Source organism: Tachyglossus aculeatus, chromosome 21 (assembly GCF_015852505.1).
Source record: "Tachyglossus aculeatus isolate mTacAcu1 chromosome 21, mTacAcu1.pri, whole genome shotgun sequence".
Lineage (NCBI taxonomy): Eukaryota > Metazoa > Chordata > Mammalia > Monotremata > Tachyglossidae > Tachyglossus > Tachyglossus aculeatus.
In genome coordinates this window covers 15,018,816-15,043,154 of record NC_052086.1, presented here as the reverse complement: position 1 = coordinate 15,043,154, position 24,339 = coordinate 15,018,816, and the positions used below count along the sequence as shown (strand labels likewise).

The 24,339-nt window shown below is 53.5% G+C and overlaps 1 protein-coding gene across 1 annotated transcript; it reads right to left on the bottom strand.

Annotated features, from left to right (window-relative positions):
- Positions 1–6,918: 6,918 nt before the first annotated feature.
- LOC119942549 (integrin alpha-M-like) lies at positions 6,919–23,817 on the bottom strand. The gene is made up of 30 exons (XM_038763385.1): positions 23,787–23,817; positions 23,306–23,411; positions 21,439–21,542; positions 21,058–21,128; positions 20,523–20,637; positions 19,904–20,034; positions 19,612–19,757; positions 18,128–18,281; positions 17,336–17,486; positions 16,533–16,606; positions 16,171–16,300; positions 15,536–15,678; positions 14,598–14,738; positions 14,291–14,500; positions 13,778–13,908; positions 13,515–13,672; positions 12,998–13,158; positions 12,174–12,305; positions 12,007–12,080; positions 10,714–10,855; positions 10,531–10,632; positions 10,316–10,395; positions 10,096–10,179; positions 9,375–9,453; positions 9,046–9,153; positions 8,579–8,662; positions 7,830–7,943; positions 7,570–7,671; positions 7,205–7,315; positions 6,919–7,008 (listed from the first exon to the last, which is right to left on the bottom strand). Exons 1-30 carry the CDS (start codon positions 23,815–23,817, stop codon positions 6,919–6,921), a joined length of 3,459 nt encoding a protein of 1,152 aa, XP_038619313.1.
- Positions 23,818–24,339: the final 522 nt, after the last annotated feature.

The window sequence follows — 24,339 nt, the reverse complement described above, 5'->3', positions numbered from 1 at the left end:
TTCGCACATAGTAAGCACTTAACAAATGCCATCATTATTGTATTAGTTTCCTTTTGGAGTGACCCCCTCCCCCCCTCTGCCTCCCTCTTCCAGGTGAAATCAAAACCTCTCATGAAGCAGGCGGTTTTTATTTAGGCCCCATGAGGGTTGGGCAGGGGGTGGCAAAGGAGAGTGTACAGCCTGGACTAAGGTGACCTTGGGCACCTCAGGAGGGTGAGGACGCCAAGGCTGGGGAACAGGGATGGAGAAGTACGGGCTTCGGAGGAGGGGTTGGCACTGCCCCGTCCTCGGGGCTGAGCGGCGTTTCCTGGCGGGGATTGGAGCGTGAGTGCTGCTGGCTCTGAATCAATGTGGGCTGAGGGCAGGGGAGCCGCTTTGGGGCTTTGCAGCCACCTTCCAACGTGCCAGTCCTCTCCACCACGGCCCTCCTCCCCAACACAACCCTCCTCCCCCTCACAGCCCTGCCCTCCACAGCCCTTTTTCCCACCACCTTGCCCCCCTCAGCGCCCACCACCACAACCCTTCTCCACACCACAGCCCTTGCCCCCTCAGTCCTCCTCCACACCACAGGCCTTCCCTCCACAACCCTCCTCTCCACCACAGGCAATCCCCCCATAGTCCTCCCATCTGCTGCTCTTTCCTATCACGGCCCTCCTCCCCATCATGGCCCCTCTCCTCACAGCCCTTCCCACCAAACCCCTTGTCCCTACTGCCCTCCTCCCCACAGTACTTCAATCCTTCCCCACCTGAGGACGAGCCACCCCCTCCTCCCCCGGTTCGGATATGGCACCAGATTCCTTTATGTCCTTTTGTAAAACTGTCATCACCGAGTCCCCTGCCCCCCTCTGTGGCTCCTGGAGGTGGATTCTGGGGCCCAGACCCCGGCCCACCCTTCCCATGGACAAGAAAGAAGAAAGTGAAGGCTCTAGCACATTTAGGAGGGTCACAACACTCTTGGTTCTCCTCTTTCTTCCGGAGCCACTCAATCAAGCAATCAATCATATTTATTGAGCGCTTACTGTGTGCAGAGCACTGTACTAAGCACTCCTTCTTGGAATCTTTCACTGGCTCCTCCCCTGTCACCCACCCGCTGATGGTGGGCTCCCTTCCCTTCTCACTTTACACTCACTCCCTCCCTGCTAGCCTGGCATGACTGACTCCATTTTAGGGGGAGGTTGCCATTTCAGAATCCCATAAGGGGCACGTAAGCTTGCTAAACCCCTGCCCGCATGGTTAAACGTTCTGTTACTGAGGTTTCTGAGTTCCTCAAAAATGGGGGAGACCTCTTCGGTAGCCAGCCAATTAGGAGCTACCACAATTCTGGGTTTTCAAAGATCCACTGCTCGTTAAAGGGTTTATCAGGATCTCGTAGACTCGTGTTGGGGTTGATCATGGGACACCCCATGGCTCGGGGATGCCCAGGGGAGTCTGTGAAGAAATGCAAGACCTGCAGGGACTCCAGCTCATCATTTTCTGGAGGTTTTCTGAGTATTCCCCTTCTCCAAACCGCAGCTAGGTTTTGTTTAAAGGTGTGTGGCTTCCTAGTGTCAGATACACCCCTAATGGATTGCCTGAGGTCAGTGCTAACCAGGAGGTCTGGGATCATCCAGAGATCCTAGATTAAGCTTTTCTTTGCTGCGACTTTTACGGTAAGCTTGTTGTGGGCCGGGAATGTGTCTGTTTATTGTTATATTGTACTCTCCCAAGCGCTTAGTACAGTGTTCTCCACACGGTAAGCGTGTAACTAATATGATTGAATGAATGAATAAACTTGCTGTTGTGGCTGTGACCACATCTGCAGATACTCAAGAGTCTCCATTAGCCTGAGTCTTGCGATGTCGATGCCCAAACCACAATTTCAACCATCACCACCTCTATGCCGAGGACTTCCAAATCTACCTCTCTGGCTCTGACCACCTCCCTCCTCTGTAATGTCACGTTAACCCTTGTCTCCAGGACTCCTCACCCTCCATCTTATATGGCCATCACAGCTCCCAGAACCACCAGCTCCGCACCTCAGAAGCTGGCATCCTGGAAACAGCCTTCGCCTCCATCCTCTCCTTCAACACCCATATTCAGTTTGTCGCCAAATCTTCCACACACTTCCTGAATTCTCTTCTTCTTCTCATCCAAACGATCACCACGCTGGCTTGGGCAATTGTCGTAACCCGGAGAGATCACCGAATAATAATTGTGGTATTTGTTAAGTACTTACTATGTGTCAGGCGCTGTACTACAAGCAAATCGGATAGGACACAGTCCAATCATCAGTCACAGTCTCACGCAGCCTTCTTCTTGGCCTCCCTGCCTCCATTCCATACTTCACTTTGCTGCCCAGATCATTTTTCTAAAATGTCATTTCACATATGCTTTCGCTCTCCTCAAAGGCCTCCAGAGGTTGCCCATTCCCTGTACCTTCAAGCGGTAACTCTTGACCATTGCTTTAAGGACCCCAACCAGATTTCTCCATTCTACTCTTCCATTTTCTCCTCACTCTTCTGTTCCACTCAAGGTAACCTATTCCCTATACTTCTCTCTCACTCACTCCTCTGCTTCCTTGTTCACATCCTCTTTCCTGCCATTACTTTCTCCTTCAAATCCACCAGACCACAGTCCTCTTCATTTTCAAAGCCTCCCCACCTCTAAGGCTGTATTGCACATCTGCTTAGAGAAGCAGTATGACTCAGTGGAAAGAGCACAGGTTTTGGAGTCAGAGGTCATGGGTTCAAATCTTGGCTCTACCACTTGTCAGCTGTGTGACTTTGGGCAAGTCACTTAACTTCTCTGTGCCTCAGTTATCTCAACTGTAAAATGGGGATTAAGACTGTGAGCCACCCGCGGGACAACCTGATCACCTTGTAACCTCCCCAAAGCTCAGAACAGTGCTTTGCACATAGTAAGTGCTTAATAAATGCCATCATCATTATTATTATTATCTGCCCCCTGAAGGCCATCCCAGAGTAATTTCTGCTCTCTCCAGGTTCTATCACCCATCAGTTGGGTCTCTGCTGCCCACCTCCTAGCTGTGGGTGTCCCTCAAGGTTCAGTTCTGGTTCCCCTTCTTTTCTCCATCTACACCCATGCCTTAGGAATACTCATTCATTTCTATGGCTTCAACTACCATCTCCGTGTGAATGATTTCCAAATCTACTTCTACAGCCCTGATCTCACTTCTTCTCTAAAACATCACATTTCCTCCTGCCTTCAGGACATCTTTACCTGGATGTCCTGCCAACACCTCCTACTTAATGTGTGCAAAATCGAACTCCTCACCTTCCCACCCAAACTGTGTCCTCTCCCTGACTTTTCTATCACTGTAGGTAGCCCCCCCAACCTCCCTGTCTCATAATCCTCAACTCATCTCTCTCTTTCCACCTGCATATTCAATCTGTCACCAAATCCGGTCAGTTCAACCTTCACGACATCGCTAAAATCCACCCTTTCCTTTCCATCTACTGTTATCATGTTAATCCAAGCATTTATCCTGTATGGCCTTGATTATTACATCAGCCCCCTTGCTGATCTCCCTGCCTCCTGTCTTTCCCCACTCCCTTCCACACTTCACTCTGCTGACAGGATCATTTTTGTATGAAAAGATTCAGTCCAGGTCTCCCAACTCCTAAAGGACCTCCAATGGCTGCCCATCCAACTCCGCATCAAACAAACTTCTTACCATCAACTTTAAAGCACCTTGACCCCTCCTTCCTCACCTTGTTGCTCTCCTACTACAACCCACTACTATAACTACGCATCAAGCAAAAACACACTCTCAGCTGCAAGGCTGTCCATCACCTCGACCCCTCGTACCTCACCTCCCTTCTCTCCTTCTCCAGCCCAGCCCACACCCTCCGCTCCTCTTCCACTAACCTCCTCACTGTACCTCGTTCTCGCTTGTCCCACCATCGACCCCCGGCCCACGTCCTCCCCCTAGCCTGGAATGCCCGCCCTCCACACATCCGCCAAGCTAGCTCGCTTCCTCCCTTCAAAGCCCTACTGAGAACTCACCTCCTCCAAGAGGCCTTCCCAGACTGAGCCCCCCTTTTCCTCTCCTATTCCCCATCCCCCCCACCCTACCTCCTTCCCCTCCCCACAGCACCTGTATATATGTTTGTACAGATTTATTACTCTATTTATTTTACTATTCTATTTATTTTGTTAACGGTGTGCATTTAGCTTTAATTCTGTTTGTCCTGATGACACCTCCACATGTTTTGTTTTAATAATAATAATTTTGGTATTTGTTAAGCGCTTACTATGTGCAAAGCACTGTTCTAAGCGCTGGGGAGGATACAAGGTGATAAGGTTGCCCTACGGGGGGGCTCACAGTCTTAATCCCCATTTTACAGATGAGGTAACTGAGGCCCAGAGAAGTTAAGTGACTTGCCCAAAGTCACACAGCTGACAGTTGGTGGAGCCGGGATTGGAACCCATGACCTTTGACTCCCAAGCCTGTGCTCTTTCCACTGAGCCACGCTGCTTCTCATATACTGTCTCTATATGTTGTCAACTGGTACTTCCCAAGCACTTAGTATGGTGCTCTGCACACAGTAAGCGCTCAATAAATACGAATGAATGAATGAATGAACCCAGCCCACACACTTCATTTCTTTAATGCTAACCTTCTCATTGTACCTCGATCTCATTTATCTTGCTGCTGAACCCTCTCTCAGTCCCGCCTCTGACCTGGAACACCCTACCTAGTCATATCAGGCAGATAATCACTCACCCCACCTTCAAAGCCATATTGAAGGCAGATCACCTCCAAGAGGCCTTCCCTGACTAAACTTTCATTTCCTCTTTCTCCCACTCCTTTCTGCTCTACTTGTTTGTCCTCCTATCACCTCAAACTTAACATGTCCAAAACAGAGCTCCTTATCTTCCCTCCCAAACCCTGTCCTCTCCCTGATGGGGAAATCACAAGCCAGTAAACTTGGTGTTATCCAAGAGAAGCAGCATGGCTCAGTGGAAAGAGCCCGGGCTTGGGACTCAGAGGTCATGGGCTCTAATCCCAGCTCTGCCACTTATCGGCTGTGTGACTTTGAGCAAGTCACTTATCTCTGTGCCTCAGTTACCTCACCTGTAAAATGAGGATTAAGATTGTAAACCCCACGTGGGAAAACCTGATCACCTTGTATCCCCCCAGCGCTTAGAGCAGTGCTTTGCACATAGTAAGCACTTAACAAATGCCATCATCATTATTATTATTATTATCCTTGGCTCCTCTCTCTCATTCAACCCACATATTCAATCCTTCACCAAATCCTGTCAGTCCCACCTTCACAACATTGCGAAAATCTGCTCTTTCCTCTCTATCCAAACTGCTACTACATTAATACAATCACTCATCCTACCCCACCTGGATTACTGCACCAGTCTCCTTGCTAACATTCCAACTTCTTACCTCTCACCACTCCAGTCCATACCTCACTCCGCTGCCCGGATCATCTTTCTACAAAAACATTCAGGACACATCACCTCCCCACCTCAAGAATTCCAGTGGTTGCCTATCCACCTCCGTATCAGACAAAAACTTCTCACCATTGGCTTTAAAGCACTCTATCACCTTGCCCACTCCTACCTCACTTCACACCTCTCCTTCTACAACTCAGCCTGCAAACTTCGCTCCTCTAGTGCTAACCTTCTCACCTAGCCTCGATCTCCTCCGTCTCACCGCCTACCCCTGGCCCACGTCCTCCCTCCTCAAATCCGACAGACGATCACTCTCCCCCTCTTCAAAGACTTCTTGAAGGCACATCTCCTCCGAGAGGCCTTCCCAGACTAAGCCCCACTTTTACTTATCTCCCACTTCTTTCTGCATTGCCCTGACTTGCTCCCTTTGCTCTTCCTGCCCCCTCAGCCCCACAGCTGTATAGATTTGTAATTGATGTCTGGCTTTGTGGGCAGGGATTGTCACTGTTAGTTCCCAAACACTTAGTGCAATGCTCTATATACTGTAAGCGCTTAGTAAATACAGTTGAATGAATGCGTCGCCCTTTCACTTGGATTTGCACCTTTCAGTCTCCCTTCCCTCAGCTCTAAACACTTATATCCATATCTTTTTAGACTGTGAGCCCACTGTTGGGCAGGGACTGTCTCTATATGTTGCCAATTTGTACTTCCCAAGCGCTTAGTACAGTGCTCTGCACACAGTAAGCGCTCAATAAATACGATTGATGATATCTGTAATTTATTAATATTATTTATATCAATGTCTGTCTCCCCCTCTAAACTGTAAGCTAGTTATGGGCAGTGAGGGCTCAATAAATACGACTGATTGACAGAGCACATCTGTGCCATTAATGAAATTGAACTCACAACCACGCACAGCTCCCTATCGTATAAGCACTGTGGTGTACAAATCCTCTTTTCCTGCTTCTTCCTATCTTTAAAGATTTTAGCATCAGTCTCTCCTGTTTGATTCTCACCTCCTTGAAGAGAGAGATCATATCAACTATGTTTGTTGTTCTCTCCCAAGACCTTAGTACTAAGCTCCACATGAAATAGGTTATGACTATTGGAGATAATAATAATGACTGTATTTGTTAAGTGCTTACTATGTGCAAAGCACTGTTCTAAGCGCGGGGGAGGATACAAGGTGATCTGGTTGTCCCACGTGGGGCTCACAGTCTTAATCCCCATTTTACAGATGAGGTAACTGAGGTGCAGAGAAGTTAAGTGATTTGCCCGAAGTCACACAGTTGACAATTGGCAGAGCCGGGATTTGAACCCATGACCTCTGACTCCCAAGCCTGTGCTTTTTCCATTGAGCCACGCTGATATAGAAGAGAGGAATGGGATGGAAATCCCATAGTAGCAGGAGAAGAGAATAATTGATGAGGAATGGCTGCATGTTATTTAAATGCAAATTTAGCATAACGGCCTTGAGAGGCAATGGCCCAGTGGGGAGGGGGGGTCCAGTTACTCCAGCAGGGGCACATCGGGGGTCTCTCCAGCTGCTGAAGCATCTTTAGTCATCAGGTCCTTGTACTGCCGCTTGAAGAATCCAAGCTGAGGAGGGACCAGAGGACAGAGAGTCCAGGATGAGGGAAATGTGGGGGGCACAGGAGGTAGAGAAGGATGTGTGGAGAGAGAAGGGGGTGGGAGGGTCAAGGAGAGGGGACTGGGGAAAGGCGATGAAGATGTGGATGGGGCAGGAGCAGGTGGAAGGGGCAGAGAGAGGGTGGGAAGATGAGTGGGACTCCACCTTGTACAGGCCGGCAGTGAGGAGCGCCAGCAGGACCAGCCCTCCCACGGAGCTGCCCACGATGAGGGGGAGCGGATCATAAACCTCGTAGCGTTCCACCACGGTCTTCGTCTGGCACATGGAAGGGAAGGTTCTCCATCAGAGAGGTGGACCCGGTCCCAACCGACCCTAAGGCCCAGACCTGCCCTTCCCAGTGACAGGTTTCCCTGCCCACCAGTCCAGGCCTCCTTTTGACCCCGACCACAACCTCAGATACTTCCGCTCCGCCCGGCCGGATCCAGGCCTCTCGCAGGCCCTGTCACCCTCCTCCAGCCAGGCACTCCCCCGACCCTAGCAGCCTCTCCCCTCCCCTTCCCCACAGTCACCTGGGCTGCCAGGAATCCCTCCTGGCCGGGAAACTGAGTGTACCGCCCCGTGTCAAAGAGCAGCGCGGCCGAACTCAGCACCAACAACCGCTTCTGCTTCATCTGCCGAAGAGGAAGAGAGGGGCTGGAACCGCCAGGCCTGGGGCGCCGCGGCCACAGCCCGGGAGGAAGGGAATGTGGTGGGCTCTGGGCGGAGCAGGCCGTGGCCCTGGTGGGTCGCTGACCCTTCCGGGCCCGGCCCGAGGCCCCCACCCACCTACCTGGCCTGCCCAGCCGAAGCTGAGGTTGCCTTTGAGGGTGAAGGTGAGTTCCTCTCTGACTTGAAAGGATGTGATGGGGCAGCGGATTACCCGGCAGACGGCGACTGAGCAGTTCTAGAGTGGGGGAGAGTGGGGTCAGAGGGACACAGTGGGGGGCTGCTCTGGCCCTTATCCAGGCATTCATTCAATTGTATTTATTGAACACTTACTGTGTGCAGAGCACTGTACTAAGCACTTGAGCACAATGCTCACTTTTCCACTGAGCCCACCTGGCCCGCAGAGAGGTGAGAACAGGATGTGGGATTAATGGTTAGGTGCGGCCTCAATTCGGACCCCAGAGCAAAAGAATAAAGTTGAGGGAGGAAATTCAGAGCAGCTGAAAATGGCGAAATGGGGGGCAAAAGAATAAAGTTGAGGGAAGAAATTCAGAGCAGCTGAAAATGGTGAAATGGGGGAACTGGGAGCAGCTGGGAAAGGTGAGAGGGGAACTTGGACTAGAGGGGTAAAATCTCCTGGAGAAAAAGCCTAATGGATTAAGGCATTTATGACCGGAAGGAGGGCAAACCAAGACCCTCAAGTCACAGCATAGTCTGTATGGCCCCAGCCCTTACAATGCAGGAAATTTTCTAGTTCTCCTCAGGGACTGGGAATCACCAAGCAAACTGGGAAGCCACGTCTGATTGAGGTGGTGAAGTGGGAGCCGAGGAAAACCTCGCTGTGTCTCCCCTGACATGACCTGACGTCCTCACCAGGTCAGGGTCCTGCTGGAGGAGGTCTTGGAAGCCAGGGTCCGGGGGATTTTCTGTGTCACTCACACACTGCATTGGGAAGTCCTGGGTGGAAGGGGAAAGTCTGTCAGTGCTTTCCCCTTGTGTCAGCCCCATGGGCGGGGCTGAGGAAGAGGAGGGGGTGGGGCTGAGGGTGGAGATGACAAGAAAATTCTTGGGCCTTCTTGGGGATCGGGTGTTGGGAAGGCTCCATCGCCCTTATCCAGGTTGGCTGAGAAATCAGGTTGAGTATCCGATCTGGGAGTAGGTGGGGAGGATGAAGGGGGTGTCCGGTCTGGGTGTGGGCTTTCAGGGTTGGGGAAAGAAGGTTTCAGGGGCTGGGGGGTGATGACTTCCTGCTCAGGAGAAGGAAGGTGTTGGGGCTGGGAGTCCCTAGGGGGTGACAACCTCCGGTGAGGCGGAAGGAAGTTTTCAGGGGCCAGGGGTACCTGGAGGGGGACGACCTCAGGCTCAGTCCATACGGGCAGCCCGTCCAGCTCCACGGGAATCCAGAAGGCCACGGTGACACTGAGGCTCCGGAGACCCAAGTTGTTCACCTCGTCGGGGAGAGGCCACAGCTCATCTTTCCCGCTCCCTTCACCGGGCCCGGTGAGTCCTGCCCTTCCACCCCGCCCCGCGCTCCCTGCCGGCCTGGGGCCCCAGGTCTTCCCTGTGATCCTCCGGGCCTGCCCCAGTCCTGAGGCCCTGGACCTTTTCCGTGATCCCCCGGGGCCCGCCTTAGCCCAGCTCCTCTCTCAGGCCCCGCTCCACCCCTCACGTGGTATTGGTGCTGCAGAACGTGGCTGCTCTTCTCCTCCGACGCCGAGAAGTTCAGGTAGCTCGTGGATTGCTCCCCGCTGCCGGGAAAAGGGTGGGGAGATGGGGAGGACACTGAGCCACGAGGAGCCGGAAATTCAGCTCCTCTCGCCTCAACACCCTACAGATTTTTCTCTTTATTTTGAGTCTTTTATTCATTCATTCATTCAATCGTATTTATTGAGCGCTTACTGTGCACAGAGCACTGTACTAAGCACTTGGGAAGTACAAGTTGGCAACATATAGAGACGGTCCCTACCCAACAATAGGCTCACAGTCTAGAATGTTTTCTTTGTGTTTGATTGTTTCAGTCTCTGATGTGTCTGTCATTAATCCCTTCTCCCTCACATACACTCTTTGATTGAGAGCCCTATGAAGACAAGGGGCTCTCAATTTGCACCCGTTTTTCTTTTTCTTTACAATCTGTAGTACAGGGTTCTATATGCCATAAGTGCCCAATAAATACTATTACTATTGCTACTTCTATTGCCACACATACACTGTGCACAGTGATACATTTCATTTACATACGCATAGTGACACCCACACACATACACTATTATGCCCAAAGTTGGACCTCTGGAGGATCACCCAAAGGTGACAACACTCGGGGTGTCCTTAGGCAGCCTCGAGGTGGGCATGGGAGGCCCGACAGGAGGCCAAGGAGGGGGAGTGGGTGGCACCTGCTGATGACCACGTTGACCCCATATTTGACGGGCAGCTGGTGCTGGAAGAAGGCTCTGCTGGTCTTGGGGATGTTGTTGTCGCTGTGGGGAGAGAGGAGGAGAGTCAGCTTAGGAGGGCTGTTGGGGCAGGGTTTGGGCACAGAAGAAAGGGCAAGAAGGCCGCAGCGAAGAGGCAATAGTCTTTGGGAGCCTGGGCTATGCCCCGGCAGCCATTCACCTGGTGGCATTGGCACTGAGGAGCAAAGTGTTACCAAAGTCGGCCGTGGGCGGGACGTCGAAGGTGATCAGGAAGGTGGCCTGGTGGGAGACGAGAGAGAAATGGTGAGGAGGAGAAGGAGCCATGGGGAGCAGACCGGAGGGCTCGGGGGGAGCGTGAGGAGGGGAGGGCGGGGCCAGGCCCAAGGATGCAGCTGTGGGGGTGGTGCTGCTGACCTCAGCTCCCTCCCGGAAGATGGGATGGCTGATGCTGCAGCTGCTGATGCTTGGCTGCACAGACTCGCAGGTGAGACGCAGGGCCCGTGGCTGCCGGGGATTCTGGGAGGGCCGAGCAGAGAAGGTGAGCGAGGATCACAGTGAGACCCCTGGCCCAGTGCCCCACAGAGTGGGCCGACTCACCTGGAGCACAGAGACCCGGCGGTGGGACAGCCCCGGGGGGTAAGTGAAGGTGACCAGGGTCCTGTATGAGTCCTCGCCTTCATTGCGCATGGTCACGATGATATTCAGGTCCGGAGACGTCCCCACCACCAGGCTCTGCTGGCTACGTGGGAGAGAGGAAGGGGCTGGGAGCTCCCCAAGGAGAAAGACGGGGGTGGATGGGAGCAGGGGAAGCAGGAGCTTGGGTTTGAGGATGGGGAGCCAGAGGTACGGTGAGGGGAGAGGAATGGATGGGGCTGGGGCTTCAGCTTCTCTGTGGATGCCAGAGACCCTACTTCAGACAGACCCAGCCTCAGTGGCCAGGACTGGGCCACGAGACTGAGCTGATCAGGTCTGGGCTACAGCTGGCTAGATTTGGGCAATCTGTTTGTTTCAGCGGCTCCCGGTAGCCCCGAGGACTGAGTTTAGCCATCGACCTCAGTGTCTGGTATGCAGATATTTCTCTGTGGGGGATCTGGCGACTCCCAAGTCCCTCAGCCCAGCAGCCCACATTCATTCATTCATTCAATCATATTTATTGAGCGCTTACTGTGTGCAGAGCACTATACTAAGCGCTTGGGAAATACAAGTCTGTAACATATAGAGACAGTCCCTACCCAACAACAGGCTCAGTCTAGAAGGGGGAGACAGACAACAAAACAAAACAAGTAGACAGGTGTCGTTACCATCAGAATAAATAGAATTATAGCTATATACATATCATTAATAAAATAGAGTAATAAATATGTACAAATATACACAAGTGCTGTGGGGAGGGGAAGAGGGTAGGGCAGAAGGAGGGGGGAGCAATGGGGAAGGGAGGAGGAGGAGAGGAAAAGGGGAGGCTCAATTTGGGAAGGCCTCCTGGAGGAGGTGAATTCTCAGTAGGGCTTTAAAGGGAGGAATAGATGGTGGATGTGAGGAAGGAGGGCATTCCAAGTCAGAGGTGGGACATGGACCAGGGATTGACAGCAGGACAGGCGAGAACGAGGCCCAGTGAGGAGGTTAGCGGCGGCAGAGGAGCGGAGGGTGTGGGCTGGGCTGGAGAAGGAGAGAAAGGAGGTGAGATGGGAGGGGGCCAGGGGATGGAGAGCTTTGAAGCAGAGAGTGAGCCCACGGTGGCCCTGCCGGCTCTGGTCCTAACACAACCAGGTGGACAGTGAAGAGAGACCGACCCCGGGGGCCTCGGAGGTGGGCTGGCATTCCCACTGGTTCGGGCAGGGCTGCAGCCTTGCCATTCAGGGCTCTCGGCGGGCAGATGGATGAGGGAGTCACCTGGAGAAGCTGAAGGTGACACTGAGGTCGTCCTGGCAGATGCTGTCGGCGCCGCAGTTCTTTTCGAATGGCAGCTACGGGAGAAGGGGAGGAGCCTGAGTGCCAGGCCCAAGCGATGCCTCCTGCACCAGGCCCTACCCTCTCCCCGGGCCCTTCCCCAGACTCACAGAGGCGGTGAACAGGTCCCTTGAGCCCTTGGCCAGCATAGGGCGGAGCTGCCTGAACGAGGCGATGGGTCGGCCCAGCAGCGAGAAGTTGAGGCGCAGGATGATAGGGGTCACTGACTCTTCCACACACGTCTGGGAGACAACTGGTCTCAGCAACCCTAGGCCTCCCTCCCCGTTGAGGATGCGCAGACCCCTGACAGGACCCGGGCCTGCCCTTCCCCCGTCCTCTCCCCCAACAGCAGCCCGGCGGCCTCGCGGTCCAGTTCTGCCGCGGCCCAACAGGCCAGACCGGGGCTCGGTCATGGGAACATAGAGAGGCTGAAGTGGGCTGGAACCCTCTCCCTTTCCCACCCCACCCCGATCCTCTAGACTGTGAGTTCATTGCGGACAGGGAATGTGTCTGTTTACTGTTGTAATGTACTCTCCCAAATGCTTAGTACAGTGTTCTGCACACAGTAAGTGCTCAATAAATGAACGAATGATCCCAGGACTCCTGAGTTCCGGGTCTAAGCAGGGGCACTGGGACGGAGATGATGATAATGGTATTTGTTAAGTGCTTACTATGTGCCAAGCACTGTTCTAAACACTAAAGAAACTAGGCCTCGGGCTTCGGCCACTCACAGGGTGCCAGAATATGGAGCCGGTACTGTCCCCAGCTACTGAGCCCTGGCGGGGCCCTAGAGCAGGGTCACAGAGACCCCTGGGGTCTAGGGCCCTGCGGCCCTGTACTCGGGAGATGGCCACAGACCACGCAGGGCTCCATAACACAATGGCTTCCACTCCCACCCCTTCCCTGGTCCCCAGGCGTCCTGCCCTCAGCCCACCGGTAACAGCAGCTTCAAGGACACGCAGCTCTCCCCCAGTCCTACAGTTCGCTCCATCCTCAAGGTCCGGTTCTGGGACTCGACAAAGACGGCACGGGGACTTAGGCGTCCGGGATCCAGGGCCAGGTCATAGATCACAGAACTCTGGATGGCAGCGTGAGCTGGCGGGATTGGAAAATTAAAAGGGGGCAGGACTGCTGGGGAAGGGAGACACATGGGCCTGCCCAGCTCCCAGGGTTGTGGTCACTGTGCAGCCATACCAATGAAGGAGGAGCCCACACTCCAGGCCCAGACCAGAGGCCCACAAGAGCCTGGAGAGCCTGTGGCCAGTTCCAAGGCAGGACAAGTCCCCAAGGTTGGGGCTCAGGCAGCCCCAGTTCAAGTGGGAGCTGAGAGGGTGGGAGGGGAAGCTCTGTGGGAGAGGAGGAGCATTCTCATGAGGCGCTAGGACTCCTGGCACAATGGGCGCAGGTGGCTTCAGGACTCTTTCCCCTTCAACACCGCACCACTGACTCACCCAGCTGGTCCTGTGAGCTCTTGTGGACATTAAGACAGACTCTCGCCTCTCCAACTTCCCGGCGGGGGTCCATCTGCTCTCCGCAGTCAAATACGGCCCGTGCCAGCTCCGGGGGCATGAATTGCAGGGAAACTTCGACTCTCAGCACAGGTCGGGACCTGGACGACAAACGCGGGGTTTACAGATCCCACTGGGTCGGTGGGGTTTAGTCATGGGACATGGGATCCTGGGTTTCTTGGAGTCGAAGGGACAACCGTGCTCACCTGAGCAGCAGCACCTGGCCCTGGGCGCCCACGGCCACGTCCACCAGTCCGTCCTGGGTGAGGTCCTGCCCCCCGCTCAGGGCCTGTCCAAAGTACCGGAGCCCTGGAGAGAGCTGGGAGCCCCCAATCCGCTAGGGAGGACGCACAGAGAGGTGGGAGGAGAAAGGATGAGAGAGGTCTATTTACTTATATTGATGTCCGTTTATTTGTATTGTTGTCTGTCTCCCCCACTCTAGACTGTAAGCCAGTGGTGGGCAAGGATTGTCTCTCTTCATTGCTGTATTGTACTTTCCAAGTCTTAGTAAGTGCTCTACATACAATAAGCACTCAATAAATACGATTGAATGAATTGAATGAATGAAAGGTCAGGGGGCAAAGCCGAGGGAGAAAGCCTGTGGGCTGGGGGGAGCGGAGAGATGGAGGGCGGTGAGGTAGGGACCCCTGGGAGAGGGTGAGGAGACCCTGTGGGCGGAAGCCCCAGAGCAGGGGAAGACCAGAGGGGTCAGGGCTCACCTGACTGTAGGTGGGGTTGATCTGGGCCGACACCGCACCGTGAAACAGGTAGACAGCTCCCCGGTTCTCCTCCTCACCAGGTGCCCCCACCGCTACGTCTGCCAGTCCGTCCCCATTCGTGTCCCCCAGCACGGCCAGGGCCGCCCCAAAACGAGCCAGAGGGTGCCCAGGCTGTCCCCGGAGGACGGACTCACACCGCCAATCTGCCCTCTGCAAGACGGAACCCACATTGTCCCCGAACCCCTGGCCTCTCCCACCCCTGGCTTCCATTCGGGACCCAGGCATCCTGGTCACCCAAGTCACTCACCCTCAGGGGCACTGGGCAGACTGATACAAGCCCCCCTGCATTCTGTGTGTAGTGTTGGGGGGCTCCGATGAGGACCAGGTCCGTGCTGTTGTCTCTGTTCACATCCACGGTGCAGACGGTCGCCCCAAAATAGGAGCCGATCTGTGGTTGGGGGCGGATGCCGGCTCATAGGGACATCCCCCTTCAGGACTGCCCACAGCTTTGCTCGGGTGGAGGCCTGGGCTCGGGGGTCCCACACAGCGGGGAAGGATATAGGAACGGAGGTGGAATTGGGGCTTGGGGGCCACGGGGGAAGATCCAGGGATGGCCCCTGGGGACCAATAACCAGGGACCAAAGAAAGATTGTTTGGGGTCTGGTGGGCTGGGGGGGGGGGGGGGGGGGGCATCTCCGGGAGAAGCCTGGATTGCCTGGACCACGATTGGATTGGCTGGATCCCGGGACTCAGAGGACCTGGGTCCCAATCCTGACTCCACCACTTGTCTGCTGTGTGACCTTGGGCAAGTCACTTAACTTTTCTAAGCATCAGATACTCATGCCCTCTCCCCTCAAATCTGCCAGACAATTACGCTCCTCCCCCTCAAAGCCTTATTGAAGAGGACATCTCCAAGAGGCCTTCTCAGACTCACCCCCACTTTTCCTCATCTCCCACTCCCTTCTGCATCTTCCTGACTCGCTCTCTTTGCTCTCCCCCTCACCCCACAGCATTTACACATACATCTGTAATTTTATTTATTTATATTGTTGTCTGTTTACTCGTATTGATGCCTCCCTGCCTCTAGACTGTGAGCTCATTGTGGGCAGAGATTGTCTCCTTACTGCATTATACTTTCCCAATGGCGTAGTACAGTGCTCTGCACACAGTAAGTGCTCAATAAAAATGTTTGAATTGAATAAATGAATGATGAATCCCCACCTGTTCCACCTCGCCATCACTCACCTGTGCCCCTGTGACCTCTGCCCACTGATTCCAGCTCCCGGCGATCTTCCTGAACATCACGACTTTCCCCGTGTGTTGGTACCGGGGGGCCCCCAAAACCAGGCTCCGAACCCCTTTCTGAGTGGCCACATCAGCAGAGTAACCTGAAAGGACAAACGTCGCTGGCATGTTAGCCTGCCCAGTTTGGGAATCTCCCCCCATGCAGCTCCCCTCCTCTCATAGTGACTGCATTTCCTCCCAAGCCCCCGCTCATCTAGTGGAAAGGACACGATCCCGGGACTCAGAGGACCTGGGTCCCAATCCTGACTCCACCACTTGTCTGCTGTGTGACCTTGGGCAAGTCACTTTTCAGAATGTCAGATGCCTCATCTGTAAAATGGGGTTTAAATCCTTCTCCCTGCCTCTTAGACTCCTGTGGGAAAGGGGACTGTGTCCATTCTGATTATCTTTTATCTACCCCAACACGTAGCATATGTTTCGCACATGGGATTGTCTCTGTTACCGAACTGTACTTTCCAAGCGCTTAGTACAGTGCTCTGCACACAGTAAGCACTCAGTAAATACTATTGAATGAATGAATGAATAAATTATTGTTATTACAATAAGAGAACACTACCATCCCTGGCTCTTCTCACCCAGATAAGCGTCATTCATGTCCCCGCTCTCCTGGGAGATGTTAATGAAGGTGGAGCCCCCGGCTCTGGGGTACAGGGTAACCCCACCAGACCAATCGAAGCTCCCCACAGCTCCCAGCACTGGCCCATCCTTGAGAAAACAGATATCAGTACTGCAGGGGGAGGGACCACTGAAGAGCCCCCCAACCCTTGCTGCCCCAGGGACAGTCCAGCTGTCCTGCCCCAAGCTCTGTCCTCCCCAGGGGGAGAGAGCCTGGGGTCCCAACCCCACACCCAGACCGGTCAGTGTCCCTCGTCCCTCCTCTGCTTGTGCCCACCCCTCCCACCCCCCGCAGCCTGCCCTAGTGGGGGGATCCACTCACAGGAGTCAGCAGAGCGCTAAAGCCCTCCTGAGACATCTCGTGCTGGAAAGAGCTACTGCTCCCCTTCTGGGTTCCTAGGGGGGAGAAGGACCTTTGGAAAATTATGTGTTCGTTGTTCTAAGTTGTAAAATAACAACTTGCTTTCTCATCCCCACTCCTATAAATTGAAGAAGATATTGAACAGGGTTTCTGGGAGAATTGCAGAAGAATTATTTTCTAGGAACTGAGAGCGTTTCCATCTCTGCATTTGAGCTTTGTGCTTGAAGGCACAGATGAGGTGAGGGGACTCCCTAAATTATTTTCTTAACTAGTCAATCAGTGGGAAGTTCCTGGAGGCCTCCCACCATGTTTGGAACATGGTGGGTGGGGTGGTAAATATCAAAAGACTCTATTTTATTTTGTTAATATGTTTTGTTTTGTTGTCTGCCCCTTCTAGACTGTGAGCCCACTGTTGGGTTGGGACAATCTCTATATGTTGCCAACTTGGACTTCCCAAGTGCTTAGTACAGTGCTCTGCACACAGTAAGCACTCAATAAATACGACTGACTGACTGACTGACTGACTGACCTTTGGGGCTGGGGGTATGGATGTGGCCAGCACACTCATGCGGCACGAAAGTGGAGGCCAAAGGATGGGAAAATTAGGACCTTGGGTTGTGGGTGTGCAGTGCTGGGAGGTGGAACACAGGCTGGTGTGGAAGCGTCAGGTGCAGGGAATCACGGGGGCTGGGCTCAGGCAGCATAAGAGATCTGGGGTTTGGGGAGGAAACGGTTTCTTTTGACAGTTGGGGGTCCAGGCTTACCCTCGATGGCAAAGATCTTTTCCTGCAGCTGGCTCCGGATGTTATCCAGGGCCTCAAAGTCATTAACCTGGAACACGTGGTCTCGGGGTGGATCTGACGCGATGCTGTCCAGTTCCTTCCGGGCCTCGGCTTTTCTAAAAGCAGAGCCCACCTGTCCGCAGGGCACAGTGGGGTCAGGGCCCGAGAGGAGGGAGCCCAGAGGAAGAGACCCTCATACATGGTAGGAGAGTAGGAGAAGCAGCAGGGCCTAGTAGCAAGAGCACGGAAGTTTGAGAGTCAGGGGATGTGGGTTCTAGCTCCGGCTCCGCCACTTATCCGCTGTGTGACTCTGGGCAAATCACTTCACTCTCTGTGCCTCAGTCACCTCATCTGAAAAATGGGGATTAAGACTCTGAGCCCTATGTGGGACAGGGACTGTGTTCAACCTGATTATGTTGTATCTACCCCAGGCCTTAGAACAATGCCTGACACAAAGTAAGCACTTAACAGATACAATAATTATTATTTTTAGACTGTGAGCCCACTGTTGGGTAGGGACTGTCTCTATATGTTGCCAAATTGTACTTCCCAAGCGCTTAGTACAGTGCTCTGCACACAGTAAGCTCTCAATAAATACAATTGATTTTTATTACTGAAGCAGGGGAAGGTGCTTTTGTCTGCACTAGAGTTGGAAGGGAGAAAAAGTGACAAAGGAGAAGGCTTTCTGAATGTTGGCGGGGGGGGGGCGGTGGGTAGTGGGAATATCAGAGAAGGAAGAGGAGAGGATCTCCCATCCAAGGTGGGGTTCCTTACCCCAATTGCATAGCGGATGATCCCCGCAGATTCGGCCAGGGGAATGGTGCTGTTGTAATCCAGGGGATCTTTATATTTCTGCCCATCGGTGATGACAATAAGGATCTTGTTGGCATCTTTCCGGGCTCCCTGTGACTGGTTGAAGAGTTGTTCCCTGTTGGGGAGGAAGTGAGGGAGTCTCTGGGGCTAGCTGCCTATATCAGTGATGGGAGGTGAGAAGGAGATCCATACTGGGTTTTGCCCATCCTCAGTGCTGGTCGCCACGGGCTCAGCAGGCCTTAGCCCAGACCAGCTGAGCTGAGCACATCGTGGTCAGCGGCCCGAGTGTTGTCCCTCTGTCTATGTGGCCACCAGTGCCTCATTCAGGAGCAGTTGAGAACCAGGGTCGGCAGCCAATGATGAATCCCAAGCTAGACTCCCAGCTGGTTCTCGGGCCAACATGGGTACAGGCAGATCCAGCACTGAGCCAGAGATCACTCTGGGGCGAGAGAGGTGGCTACATTTGGGCTAATTACCCCATGTTTAAGCTCCTAGAGCATTTCCCTAGCACTTAGCACAGTGCTTCACACCTGCGAAGCACTCAATAAATGCCTTTATTTCTACCACTGTCACCACAATTACTACTGCTACTACTATTACTACTACTATGAGAAGCAGCGTGGCTTAGTGGAAAGAGCATAGGCTTGGGAGTCAGAGATCATGGTTTTGAATCTCTGCTCTGCCACTTGTCAGCTGGGTGACTTGGGGCAAGTCACTTAACTTCTCTGTGCTTCAGTTACCTCATCTGTAAAATGGGGACTGAGACTGTGAGCCCCACATGGGACAACCTGATAACCTTGTATCTACCCCAGTGCTTAGAACAGTGCTTGGCACATAGTACACACATAACAAATATCATCATTAGTATTATTACTACTGCTACTACATGCCTCCATCCTCAGACAATCAGACTCTGAAGGGGTGGACACTGTGATTTGGGGCCACACTGGGGAAGACGGGGAGATCTGGGTTGGGTGGGGCAGCTGGGGCTCCCGTGGGGAAGGTGGGCTCCACTGGGCCCCCTCCAGTCACACCTTCCCGTCAGTCTCTGCTCTGGACCCAAAGCAGAGGCCTATTGTCACGTTCCACACCAGAGGGAATATTGGGACAGAAACATCATGGCTCAGTGGAAAGAGTTCGGGCTTGGGAGTCAGAGGTCATGGGTTCTAACCCCGGCTCCACCACATGTCTGCTGTGTGACCTTGGGCAAGTCACTTAACTTCTCTAAGCCTCAGTGACCTCATCTGTAAAATGGGGTTTAAGACTGTGAGCCCCACGTGGGACAACCTGATCACCTTGTATCCCCCCCAGCGCTTAGAACGGTGCTTCACACATAGTAAGCGCTTAACAAATGCCATCATCATCATCATAAAAGGCAGGATAGAGAAAGCGACCACGGACCCAGACTGCTGTGAGGCAGCAGTACCCCAGAGGAGGAAACATACACCACTCTCTTGATGCCAGAAGCAGTGTACGTCAGACCAGTCAGCTGAGAAATTGGATTGATCAGGTCTTCCGGGTTTGAGCTGTTCTTGAAATCATCGAATGTGAAGTGTGTCCGGAACATGTTAGAGAACTGCATCAAAGCGAACTGTGGGGAGAGAGAAAAGTCTGCCATCACCCCCATTCCCTTCAAACACAAGGAGAAAGATGCTTCCTCCAGCCACAGGCCCCTCTCTCTTCCCTCTCTTCCAGCTTCCCCCCACCCCACAATGGCCCCTGGCCCTTGGCCCTCACCAGAGTACTGGTTCCCTGGAATCGGTCCAGCACAGCACGGATAAACTGCTTCATCTGTTTAAAATCTTTGGGGACAATGCTGCCAGAGCCATCGATGAGGAAGGCCACGTCACTCTCTTGCTTCGGGCAATCTGGGAAAGAGCGAATGTAGAGAGAGAGGTTTGAGTGGCAGTCCTTGGAGTAGCCTCTCGGTTCTAAAGAGCTGAGTGCATCGGCTGCTTCACTTCCTGTGCTATCCTGACCCAGCCTATCTCCTTTCAGAAAACCCACCTCTCCTCCCCATCCAAAACACAGTTCAGGATTCTCCCAAACCTCCGGCCATCCGGCTCCCAAACCACACTGGAACACAGGACCCTGCGACACCACCAGAAACAGCTCCCTCCAACACCCCACCAGGCCCCTTAGTCCCTGCCCAAGAAGATCCTTCCACCAGAATACAAGCTCCTCACTTCCCCAGGGTTCTTTCTGCTCCTTTCCTGCCTCCCTCTTTGTCTCCAGGGACTTGGGGTTTTTAGAACAGAAACTCCTCCAGGGCAGGATTGGATTTCTCTGCTCTCTGTTTGCTGTTAAGGGCCCTTGCATTCTTTCCTGGCTGCTACCATGAGGCTTGTAGGCTCACCCTGCAGGGCTTCGGGGATCTGCTTCTTCAGGTGCAGGTTTGAGTTCAGCAGGAAGCAGAAGCCATTCAGATGCATGTTCTCCCCACAGGGCCGGTGGACCGTGGGGCCACAGGCCTGGAAGAGCAGGGCCAATCAGGAAACATCTTTCCATGGATCTGCCCATCCTGCCCCCAAATCCTGGCCAGGCCCCAGTCCCACCCCCCTACTAGAACCCAGGTTCCTTCCTTCCCCTAACCCTCTACTGCCCATCGGCTTGGAAAGAGCCCGGGCTTTGGAGTCAGAGGTCATGGGTTCAAATCCCGGCTCCATCACTTGTCAGCTGTGTGACTTTGGGCAAGCCACTTAACTTCTCTGTGCCTCAGTTCCCTCATCTGTAAAATGGGGATTAAGACTGTGAGCCCCACGTGGGACAACCTGATCACCTTGTAACCACCCCGGCGCTTAGAACAGTGCTTTGCACATAGCGCTTAATAAATGCTATTATTATTATTATTATTATTATTATTATTATTATTATTATTATTATGAACTGACCAGGAGCTGTGGAGACCTGGAACGGGCAGCCAGGGAGAGACCCAGGGACATGTTCACCGCCTCTGCGGGGGCTGGGGGGAGACACACACAGGGTCACACACACATATACAGCAAGGGGCGGAGGGCCTGCCTGGGTCACAGAGAAGATCTAGGCATCAGGACTGGGTGAGGGCAGGGGACTGAATTCTGGGAGAGGAGCAGCGTCCGTGGCAAAGGGCTGGGGGTAAGTGATGGAATTCTTGGCTGCTTGGATCATGGAGTAAACAGTTGGAGTGGAAGAGGCTCAGGAGTCAGTCCAGAGAAGGAACAGTTGACTTTCCCAGGGATAGGCCCCTCCACAAAGGAGCTGGGCAGTGGAGATTGGGAAGGGGCAGTGCTCACGCTGCAGAAGGATGGGAACACAGCTTCCGGTGCCATAGTCACACTTGTATAGTCGTCCTGTGGTCGCCGCTGATTCCCTCTCCAGTGGGTCTGCGACCACCAGCCTGGGCACACGTGGGAAAACACAGGAGTGGGGAACTACCCCACGGCAGGGGGCGGGGGAGGAGGGGCAACCACCAGTCATTCATTCATTTATTCAATCGTATTATTGAGCGCTTACTGTGTGCAGAGCACTGTATTAAGCGCTTGGGAAGTACTAGTCGGCAACATATATGAGACGGTCCCTACTCAACAACGGGCTCACAGTCTAGAAGGGGGGAACAGACCACAGAACAAAACATGTAGACAGGTGTCAAAATCGTCAGAACAAATAGAATTAAAGCTATATGTACAGCATTAACAAAATAAATAGTAAATATGTACAAGTAAAATAAGTACAGTAATAAATCTGTACAAATATATATACAGTTGGTGGGGGGAAGGGGAAGGAGGTAGGGTGGGGGGGTGGGGAGGAGGAGAGGAAAAAGGGGGTTCAGTCTGGGAAGGCCTCCCGGTGGAAGTGAGCTCTCAGTAGGGCTTTGAAGGGAGGAAGAGAGTTAGCTTGGCGGATGTGTATAGGGAGGGCATTCCGGGCCAGGGGGAGGATGTGGGCCGGGGGTCCATGGTGGGACAGGTGAGAATGAGGTACAGTGAGGAGGTTAGCGGCAGTGGAGTGGAGGGTGCAGGCTGGGCTGGAGAAGGAGAGAAGGGAGGTGAGGTAGGAGGGGGTGAGGTGATGGAGAACCTTGAAGCCGAGGGTGAGGAGTTTTTGCTTGATTTGTAGGTTGACAGGCAGCCACTGGAGATTCGGGCTGGGAAAGTGGAATTGCAGTTCAAAAGCAAAATGGAGCAAGCTGTAACGCACAGTGCTCCCTTGATCCCCTCCAGCGGTGTGGGAGGCGATGGGTGGGGGTGGGCCCTCGATACCCCCATCCCTAGTGGGACAGGATGACCAGGCACCTTGCCTGCTCCTGACCAGCTGATTCCCTCTCCAGCACGGCTGTGACCCTCAATCTTGGGCCAGAGGCTGTCCGAACAATAGTTCTGGGCCTGAGATGGGCAGAGCTCCAGTTCTCCATCCTTCACACCAACTCAAACCGCGGGGAGGGGGCAGCGCAGTGGGCCTTTTTTCCCAGCTGCAGAGGGTCAGCCTGGCCGCATGCTGGGCCTGTTTGCAAATCCCGGTTAGTGCCCCACCCTCCTGATGGAGCTGGAAAACCCACTGGAAAGCCCAGAGAAGACCAATGAGGAGCTGGTTGGTAGTCTTTGGGAAGACCACATTCTAAGCTGGTCAGGCCAAGGACAGGCTGGGACCAGGCCTGTGAGAGGCTGAGGGGCTGGGGACGGTCATTCATTCATTCATTCAATCGTATTTATTGAGCACTCACTGTGTGCAGAGCACTGTACTAAACGCTTGGGAAGTACAAGTTGGCAACATATAGAGACGGTCCCTACCCAACAACGGGCTCACAGTCTAGAAGGGGGAGGCAGTCAACAAGGTCCAGTTAGAAAAATCACAAGGGAACTGTCACTGAAAGGCCCCTATGGGAATTCAGAGCCTCATCATCGTTAGGGGCTACCAAGCCCGTGGGGTCCCCAGAAACCGGAAAAGGAGCAAACAGCAGAGATCAGGGACTCATAATAATAATAATAATAATAATTGTGGTATTTGTTGAGTGCTTATTAGGTGCCAGGCACTGTACTAAGCACATGGGTGGATACAAGAGAATTGGGTTGGACACAGAGAGGGAGACTGAAAGACTTAGGCGAGGAGAGGAGGGAAGGGGAGGAAGGGGTCTCCACAGGACAGATGGACCCAGAGCCTTACTGCGAACCCTGGAACTGGACCACACTCTGGCCAAACCCAGCTCCACCCATCTGGAAAATCGTAGGGTTTTCCGTTTCCAGGTTGAATCCACAGCAAGAGGCCAGGCCTGGAGAGGGCAGAGGAAGGAGAGCAGCTGTGACTGCCTTGTCCATGGATCTCTCTGTCAGGGACCACTCAATCCCCAGGGTCCAGCCATCCTGCCCCCAAGCCCTTCTAAGTCCCCGGACACAGGTCGTCCAGCTCTGACTTCACCTTGAAACTCTGCCCCTCCACAAAATGGACACAGACATCCCACCCCATCCGTACCTCGGCTGAGAGAAGAACCTCCCATTGCCCATCAGTCAGCTGAATGCCTTCCCTCCCGGCTTTGCCCGCTCCCTCCTCACCACGCCATCAATGGTGAGGGACTCAACGGGATCCTCAGGGCCAGGTGACGGGAGAACTGGAATTCAGCTGCCTTAATTTCTGAAATCGCACTCACCAGTCAGCAGGAGCAGCACCTCCGTGCTCATGGCAGGACCTCAGGAGGACACTCGAGTTCCAGGGCTTCGGAAGGAGAGCCGCTTGGCAAGGCCCCAAGGGTGGATAACGGTGAAACGAGAAGTGGGCCAGACTGGCAACCAGTAGCCAGGGAGGTAAGCCTGATCAGTTAAAGCTGGGGGCAGGATCGAAAGCTAACCTTAGAGGGGTGTGAAAACAGCTTCCTCCCCAGCCCCCAGGGTCCCGCCACCCTCTCACCACCTTCGTCCCCCTGTGTGGATACCCCAGCCCCCCCATACGCAACCTGGGGTTATTCAAAGGTTCTGTCATGGAGCCCACTCTTTTCTGTATCCTTATTTGTAGTAGTTTTTGTGAAATAATAATTATCATACTTGTTAAACACTATTTGTCAAGCACTGTTCTAAGTTCTGGCATAGGTTGCAAATTAATCAGGTTGGACACGGTCTCTATCCCATATGGAGCTTCCAGACTAAGAAGAAGGAGCTAGGAATGAATTCCCATTTTACAAATGAGGTGACTGAGGCATCGAGAAG